Here is a 9,137-nt window from a genome sequence, read left to right on the forward strand (position 1 = left end):
TAGTCAAGTGATTACTTAAGTTAATTATGAGATCTAAGTTAAATAGTGAAAGATCATATCATGTATAGCAGTGGAAAAATAAAGAACACAAAGATATGATCACTTAGAAAAACCAATGAAATGAACCGTTTCAAAGTCAAAACCTGGGAATGATTTGACCTAACTATCCTTAAGGTGAACAATCAACTAACAGAGAATTGAAATTTTTACAATAAGATTTAACTCTAAATCTATTAGTACCTCTAGTAATAACTTATTGACACGACCACGTACAAGCTCCCACGCTTATGACTTTGAGATCTCATTTAAAGATTTCAGATCACTAGTTGTTGATCTTGTAGCAGCAACTAGATTCCACCAGCATTTGATTGTAGATCTTGTTCTGATAGATACCTGTGGAGTTAGAAGGTAGAAAACCTTTTAGATCTCACAAAAGTAACTCACAAGTCTTCCTAGAGTCTTCAAAACGTAGTTGGGGTTTTCCTTTTGTACTTAGGAATGTTGGACTAAAACCCTAAACATTTTCATGGGCTTGGGCCTGATTTAAAATTCTGCAGAAACTGTTTTACTATGATTTTCAATTGGTCGAGCCTATGCTTCGATTGGTTGAGCTTCGCTGAATTTCAATTCTTTTTCCTGCAACTTGAATGTTCTTGAGACTTGACTTGAATCACCTTGAGCAATGTCTAACACCTATGCTAGACATGTTTTTGTTCCCAGTTTGCCAACATAAACAAATTAAGACTCTAAACATTTAATCCGAAATTTTTAGAACCTAACACCATTCATCCAAAGAAAGAATATAGGAATTACCATTGGATTTGGACATCTCAAGTAAGTGAATTTATTAAAATAATTTCTTTACAAAGATGTTCTTTTTCTTGAAGGATTCAAGGTTTTGCAATTAAAAACATCTTTTACACTTAAAAGCGTCAATATTCAATTCATTCCAACTTTTAGGAAGTGCAAGTTTATAATAATTTGACTAAAAATAAATGTGATTGATAAATTAGTTCATTACAATTGACAAATACTTTATCCTGTCTATGTCACACACTAGTATAGTCATTGATGCATGCCCAGAAAGGCAAAAACACTTTTATTAATTGTTTCTTATCAGTTGACGCACGTAGCTAGATACATTAACTGCATTAACTAGCTGCTATATATATATATATATATATATATATAGATAGATAGATAGATAGATAGCTAGTGTTTTTGCTGCCAAACCATGTATGGATCTCTACTTTGAAATGATATGTTTAGATTGTGTTTTTTGAGTTCCCTATCACAAGTCCTCTCTCTCCTCTTATATCTTTTGTAGGGATGAAGGGCCCAAAAATGTATATTGGGCCATGGGCCTTGTTTGAGGACGTTTAGCTGTCTGAGGATGGTTAGACCTTAATGAAGACGTACAAATAAGTAAATTATGGAAGGATTTTGGTTATAAAGGTTTGGGAAAGTAGTCCGAGGAGAAATACCTCCTCAGCAAAATAAAGTAGAAGTCAAAGGTTTGACTGGCCATCAAGAACAACCCACCGGACAATTTTATTGATAAGGATAAGCATCAAGAGAGAATAGGACAAAGGGAAGCTAAAAAATATCTAGGAGAAAGCTGCTACCACCGCATTAAATACTCTGCAGTTAACTCTCTGACTGTATTTATGTGGAGGTGACACTTGAATAATAGTATTTAGTCTTACAGCTACCCTCAAAGACTTTAGGAATGTGCTGATGGGATAAGGATCAAAGCTAATAGCTTGATCTACACATGGAAGGCTAAGATGAAGAAAAAGATGGTAATAGAAAGAAGAAAGACCCCATTACAAGGGGGGCATTTGAGAATCTGTAGAAATAAAAAACACGATAGCAATAAGAACTGTAATCAAGTTCAAGAGAATTATATACACAAACTACTCTCCTCAGACTTTGTCGAGGAAGATTTTCCTTGCACAAAATTTGTTCATCTTTGTTTTCTTGTCATCTTTAACCTATTATGATTGTTGTCCAATTTATTGAAGTCTAGTATCCAGCCCATTTTCTACAAATTCACTATATTGAGTTCTTTGAGCCTTAGTCCTTTTACTTTTGGGGCTTAGGAACCAAAACATGCCCTTACATCTTTGGTTTCATATATATATATATATATATATATTTAGTTAATCTTAATTAGTTTGAAATTGAGAATTTGAGCTATATCAAAACATAATCTACATGGTTATGTATTTAAATGTCTCTAGTATGGGTCAATGGGTTAGTGGGTGTTTAACGGGTTGAACAGTAAGTTACTTTGTTTTGTTTGAGGCATAAAATATTTGTACTTAAAATACATGCATAAAATGACTTTATGCCAAAATGTCCTAAAATGTATAATACTTTAGATCCAATACCTTAAGAACAATACTTTAGATATCCCTATTAAAATTTAGACACAGATCCACTTATTTAATACGTGAAACTGGTGTTAACACTCCGTCTATTTCTTTATCTTTTTTCCTTTTTCCTCTGTTTTAGACTTTGAACACCCACTGAAAACCCCAAAACTTGCCCCTAACCCAAAAAAAAAAAAAAAAAAAGTTATGTTGGGTATTAATGGGGGTGTTTGGTTTGTGTTTCAAACAACCATTTTTAGTTTTTAAACAGCATTTTACGTATTTTTATACACTTTTTTACCCACACGTATTTCTATAAATATTTTAAATAATAATTTTCAATTTTTAAACACATATACCAAATAGGCCCAATATCATGTTTGGAGCCTTTAGGCCCCTCCATCCAAGAACATATCAGCCCAGGCTCCAGCTAGGAAAATAAAGTAAGTCCAAACTTATTTATCCACAAAAATTCACTTACTTTAATTGAGCCCAAACTCATTTAATTATTTGTTGGATTAAATGAGTATCAATCCAAGTAAATCTAGTAATTATTAAGTTTTAACTAAAAACTTATTAAACCTTATTTAACCTAAAAACAATATACACCAATTCAACCTAGTTCTTTTTCTATTAAAAAAAAAAAAAAAAAAGCCCTCAACAAAATTAGACTCTAATTCTCTTATTTCTGTTTCCCTCACTTTCTCGGCAACCAAACGCATTCCAATTTTGTTAATCCCAGACCGCCATTTTCACTCACACTTCTGCTTCTTCTTCTTCTTCTTCTTCTTCTTCTTCTCACTCTCTCTCTATCTCCACTACTTCACTGCGCTTCCGACTCAGAGCTCCGATCCTTGCTCGAATTCAAGAAAGGGATCCACAGCGACCCCAACGGTGCCGTTTCGTCTTGGGACTCGGCTACCGTCGCATCGTTGAACACCAGTGACTGTCCCTCCGCCTGGCACGGCGTCTTCTGCGAAGGCGGCGACGGCGCAAACTCGGGCAATGTCACCGCTATCGTCCTCGAAGGTCTCGCACTCGCCGGCGAGTTGAAGTTTCATGCTCTCACCGAACTCAAAGCGCTCAGAAACCTCAGCCTCGCCGGAAACAACTTCACCGGCCGAGTTGGAATCCTATTTCAAAATTCACACTTGGTTTCATATTTTTTTAAAATTTTCTCGGCAACCAAACGGTGTACCACTTGGTTTCATATTTTATTCCTCTATTTTCCTGTAACTGAGCTGTTACTGTATTTTTGGGCATTTTAGTAATTTTGATAATTAGGTGGGTTGGTTTTCTATTATAATTGGGTTGGGTTTAGATAAGAAGCAATAAGTTAAAATGAGTTTTAATGGGTAAATAAGTTTTATATGCCCAATCCAATTATACTTAACTAAACCCACCCATTTTACACACCTAGCCCAACAATGAAAGATAAGCCGTCTACCCAATTCATATACTGATACGAACTCTTCTCGGCTCGGTTTGGTCTTAACTGGTCTTAACAAGTGAGAGCTCACAGTGACAGAGGCATTTCATTGAGATCCTAAGCTGAGAAACAGGTTCGTTAGTTTTGGCTTTGCACTGTGTTTCTATTGTTTGTTTCCGCTTGTTGATTTCTATTAGCTTTTGGAGGTTAGAAGTTTTGGGGGGTTTTTTCTCTTCTTGATTTTTATATGGGGGTCTTGGCGGTTAGTTTTGGAGTTTGTTCTTATTGATTTCATCTGGGTTTTGTTTGATTTTGGACTTGGGGTTTTGATTCTGAGTTAGCTCTTGTCAGTTCTATAATGGGTTTTTGTTGAATATCTTGTGCGCACTACGTGTTTGAATATATTGCTCTCAGAAATATTGTGAGCTGAACTGTCTTTCTGGTTGCTGAGAATATGCGATATTGGTGATGATGTGTTTGGTTGATGAGAAAAGGCGAGGGAAAAGAAACTAAATTAAGGTTTTCAATCAAAATGCTTGGCCATTTATTAATTTGTTCATTTTCTTCAGCTTTTTAAGCAGAAACACCCCCCTTTTTAAAAAAAAAAAATTAGATGTGTATGTATAGCTAGTTGTGTTTGGTTGGTGGAAAGAGAAAAGAAAATGGGATTTAAACATCTGAACCTAATGAAAGGAATATTAAGAACAAGGAAAAAAAATTCTTACACAATGCGTTTAGAATAGTTGGGATTAGGCTTTTCTTTATACTGGTCAGGAGAACTTTTTTTGTTTTTTTGAACGTGAGATATATAATTTCCTTTTCTTTTATCTGGGTTTCTTAGCTACCAAATAGATTTTTGGGCTTCTTAATCTTACATATTATAGTGCACTAATCTTTTCCTTTTTAAATTTGTTGTTTAATTTAATTTTTTAATCTTATTCTTGTCTGTGCGTATGCATATATACTATTACACATGCACCTGTTGGGTCTTGACTGCATGGCACTTTTGACCCTCCACCTTGCTATGTTGCCATTTGAGCTAGAGCTCATTGGCCTCTATATTTTGCTAGTTTTTAGTTTTTATATTTTTGGTTCCAGGATCCTTTGTGGTTGTGGCATTGCATTATAGACAGGGATAACAATTCCACTTTTGTGGGAGATTGCTGAAACAATGCAAAATCTGCACCGTGTTTTATCCCGATTGTCATCCACTTCACTAGGCTCAAGCACTACAACAGCCAGAGTTTTGACAGACAAAACAAAAACCAAGTTGAGAAATGATGCAATCAACTTGAGAGCCTTTTCAGCAAAATCTGGTGAAAATGATGGGAAAGATGAGTGGGATAAGAGTGTGGCAGGATCATTTGGTAATACGACGTCAACTGATTTGGGGTGGGATTCTGTGTCCTCTTGGTCAACTGGGTTGACCAAGGAGCATTTTGATGGTGAGGCACCCCCACCTAGTGGAGGAGACACGTCACATTCTTTGGTAATCTCTGGATTGCAAGAAATTGATGATAGGCTGAAAGAATTGGAGGCGGAGAATCGAAAGAGTAAGGCATTTGTGGATGGGTGGGGTGAGAGGATGCGGGAGATGAGTGTGCTGTTGAAGCAAGTAAGAGAGCCTGGTGCTAGAGGGTCTTATCTGAAGGACTCGGAGAAGGCCGAGATGTATCGCTTGCACAAACAGAACCCCGAGGTGTACACAGTCGAGAGGCTAGCCAAGGATTATAGGATTATGAGGCAGAGAGTGCATGCCATTCTTTGGTTGAAGGAGCTTGAGGAGGAAGAGGAGAAAAAGCTTGGGCATCCTTTGGATGATTCTGTTGAGCTCTTGCTTGATACTTGTCCTGAGTAAGTTATTATTTCTAAGCATTACTTAGTTCAAACTGGAGTGGTACTTATTTCTGTTGTTATGATTTTTTGACTGGTAAATGTAGATGTTGTGTGGTTTACATTGATTGGAAATAGGTTCTATGACATGTTTGTTTGTAAGATATGTTGTTTAGAAGAATTAGTTGCCAATCTTTGAATGATTGCATTGTGCTTATTTGAAGTTGTAACTTGTAATTACTTTGAAAATGTTGAAGTATTGGACTATTGATGGCCCAAAGGCCATTCTTCTACAGCCATTCACACTGATAATGTAGGTAGTTACATGATTTAATGATTGTCCATGATTTATGAAATTATAATTTTCATCAAGCATCCCATATCTAGTCAGCCCATTGCTAATCTGGCCTGCTTATCGGGCAATGGCTAAGCCCCAGATAAGCCCTCTAAAGTCCAGATTAAAGTTTCTACTTTCACCCTGCCACTTTCTCTCACTGGTCTTGATGACAAATGACTACCTAAATTAATAAAGTTGAAATACAAATCAGTGGGTATGCACATCGTAATGTGAATTGTCTGCCTGTCTATCTTAAAATTGCTTGCTTTGAAAATACAAGTTACTGGCTTGCTGGAAAGGACACTTTGGCAAAACATTGAAATTTGGGAGGTCAGTCCTATATGTTTAATGTGGAGTAAGTCTAGATCAAGGAATGTGAGGACTTTTGAGTGGAGTGAGCCATCAGTAGTAAAATTGAAGTTTCAATTTTGAGATCGCTCTAAGATTGGACTACAACTTGTTATTCACTCTCTTCCTCATGCATTACAGAAATTGTTATTTTGATAAATAAAATAGTATATTGCTAATTGATTAGATTATTCTATTTGCTAGAATTGAGTTCATTATTAAAACCGGAACTTTTACCTATGAAAAAAAAAATACTAAAACTGGAATTTTTGGTGCATATTGGAGAAAGAGAGAGGGGGGGGGGGGGGGGGGGGGGTTGGACTGGTGTTTGGTCATGTTGGTTAGATGGGTAGATGTGGGGTGATGGTCAGTTGTAGTGGTGGCAGTGACTGGTGATTGAAATTGATAGAATAGAGCTAGTGGCTAGGGTGGCAGCTGATTTTTAATCTGAAAAAATTGTATTGCCTTCTTTGTTGGTGGTGGTGCTGAGAACTCATTCTAGACATTGTTGGATATGGAAATCTTGACATCGTAATAAACAATCTTTGAGTGAGAGTAAGTGCGAGGATTGAGGTGACATTTGAAAATTACTTTAGGCCGTTTGATACAGCTTAAGTTTATTGGCCTATTAAATAAGCTGTGAAAAATAAATTGTACCTAGAAAATTACGAGGTTTAGAGTCTATAGCATGCATATGCATGTGCATGTGTAAATCCCATAATTGCTAGTACACATGCAAGCACATACATTACACGCACTCACATAAGAATTTTTTTTTATTGATGTAAATATGAATGAGACAAAGTTTTGAGCTGGCAAATTGTTCATCATTATCACAATTAAGCTTTAGCTTATTGTTCTGAGATGGTGATTTGTTCATCTTCACCACAAATATACTTTAGCTTGCTGATGTATGCTGATTTTTCCTCTTATTGTATAGAACAAACTTTATTTCTTATTCTAATTATCTTCTTTCCTCTTGCAGATTTTTTAATTCTCATGACAGGGAATTCCATGTGGCTTCCCTTCCTTACAAACCTGACTTCAAAGTCATGCCAGAGGGTTGGGATGGTACCACCAGAGATCTCGATGAAGTCCACTATGAGATATCCCAGAAAGAAGATGAAATGCTTTATCAAGAATTTCTCCAGAAGATGAACTTCAACAAAAAGAAAGTAAGTTCTATTTGTTCCCTGCATTTGCCCTGGAACAAAGCAAGTGAAAACAAATATATATATATATATATCATTTATTATTGTTGTTATAAGCTTTTGTGCTCTCTATTATTGGATTTCAATTAGTTAAATGATTTCCTACAAGGGCAAATGAGCTCATCTATTTTTCCAGTCATGCTTCCTTAATCGTCACACACATTCAGATGAATGAGGTGAGGATTGAGGAAGCAGAACTTATTAGGTGTCTTGATTAGAGGAAGTTGGTTTGTATCCAATGGCTTGTATATATATATATATAGGGGGATTCTCAAAAAAATATATATATAGGGGTTACGTGATATTGCGTGTATCTTGAACCCTTCATATGATATGGTTTTGCTTGTGTACAGTTGGCAGGGGAGGTGAAATGCCACAAGTATAGCCGACGCCGTCCTTCAGAGGGGTGGAATTTCACGGTAGAGAAAATGGGACCACGAGGGAAACGTGGAGGTGGTGGTGGCTGGAAATTTGTCAGCTTGCCTGATGGTTCCAGTCGACCTCTGAATGAAATGGAGAAAATGTATGTGAAGCGAGAGACCCCCCGCCGCCGACGGAAGATATTGCCGTGATGACCATGTCTATGTTTTTGAATCAATCTCAAAATCAAGGATTTTTGTAGCTTTTGTGTTTTCGACTGAGGTCTTGTTATCATCATTTTATTTGCCTCAATTTTTATTTAATATTTTTCTTCTGTTGCATTAGTATTAAGACTTTTTAGGAAGCAACTTTGTTTTGAACAAAGGTGCCCTGTGAGCAATACTTCCTCCTTGCCTCTTATTGAGTCTAAGCTTGAGGAAACTTTAGGTGAAAATTAATGCAGCTTCAAGCAATTAGAGATTTTAAAAGCCTGGGTTTCTCTTAATGCTGCTGCAGTCTTCTCAAAGCTCGGACTAACCTAGTGGAGTGTTTGGAAACAGATTTTGCTGCAATCCTGAGCAGCAGAGTTGTCTGCTCTATCAATAGTGAAGCAATTATCACTTGGATGTTTAAACAGGACTGAAGTCCATCGGAATAGAAGTCCCATGCCACAAGTACAGCTAATGGAGTGGCTTATGAACTTTCTTCTGTATGATTTAGATCCTTGCCATTTCCAAAATAATTTCCATTCTTGGCATTAGACATATTCTTTCTTCGTCAGTTTTGTTAAAGTGTTTTTAACTTTATATCAAGTTTTGGCTTACTAATAATTTTAGTGCAATCTTGGAGAATGAATAGACATGGATCAACTTCTTGTTTGTTGAGAAAATTTTAAATTATAGTTGGATTATGGACTTGTCTAATTACTGTATGGATCTAGTTAATGTATGCCTTAGGGCATATATTAACAATCAATTTTAAGAAAATTTTAAGTTTTTTCCCCCCCCTCACATTATGACAAGTAACCATGGAAAGAATACAACATTTTTTTGGTAATTTTTAAAAATAATTTAAATAATTGCTGACATGGTTTGGGCTACATGGCTCTACTGATGTAAGAAAGATGGTAATAGTAATTTTACTGGGCTTGGCCTGCCTACCTATGAGGCCACATTGCTCCTCAGCAAAAAATTTAAAAATTTGAGGCTACATTGCTCTTGAATACAAACAATTAAATTGCATAA

The 9,137-nt window shown here is 36.1% G+C and overlaps 1 protein-coding gene across 2 annotated transcripts; it reads left to right on the top strand.

The window, feature by feature from the left end:
* The first annotated feature begins 3,049 nt into the window (after positions 1 to 3,049).
* Positions 3,050 to 8,771, top strand: LOC126701742 (protein GAMETE CELL DEFECTIVE 1, mitochondrial). 2 transcript variants are annotated; one of them, XM_050400089.1, is made up of 4 exons: positions 3,050 to 3,937; positions 4,903 to 5,658; positions 7,308 to 7,497; positions 7,887 to 8,771. In XM_050400089.1, exons 2-4 carry the CDS (start codon positions 4,976 to 4,978, stop codon positions 8,103 to 8,105), a joined length of 1,092 nt encoding a protein of 363 aa, XP_050256046.1. In that variant the 5' UTR covers positions 3,050 to 3,937; positions 4,903 to 4,975; the 3' UTR covers positions 8,106 to 8,771. The 2 variants fall into 2 exon arrangements, with proteins under 2 accessions (XP_050256046.1, XP_050256047.1); XM_050400090.1 differs by lacking the exon at positions 3,050 to 3,937 and adding an exon at positions 4,002 to 4,323.
* Positions 8,772 to 9,137: the final 366 nt, after the last annotated feature.

Source organism: Quercus robur, chromosome 10, assembly GCF_932294415.1.
Source record: "Quercus robur chromosome 10, dhQueRobu3.1, whole genome shotgun sequence".
Taxonomy (NCBI): Eukaryota; Viridiplantae; Streptophyta; class Magnoliopsida; order Fagales; family Fagaceae; genus Quercus; species Quercus robur.

Bases quoted from the DNA above. Each gene is read 5' to 3' on its own strand.
- LOC126701742 (XM_050400089.1), top strand. From the start codon at position 4,976: ATGCAAAATCTGCACCGTGTTTTATCCCGATTGTCATCCACTTCACTA. The intron at 5,659-7,307 runs GTAAGTTATTAT...TTCCTCTTGCAG, and splicing joins TTGCTTGATACTTGTCCTGA to ATTTTTTAATTCTCATGACA. The intron at 7,498-7,886 runs GTAAGTTCTATT...GCTTGTGTACAG, and splicing joins TGAACTTCAACAAAAAGAAA to TTGGCAGGGGAGGTGAAATG.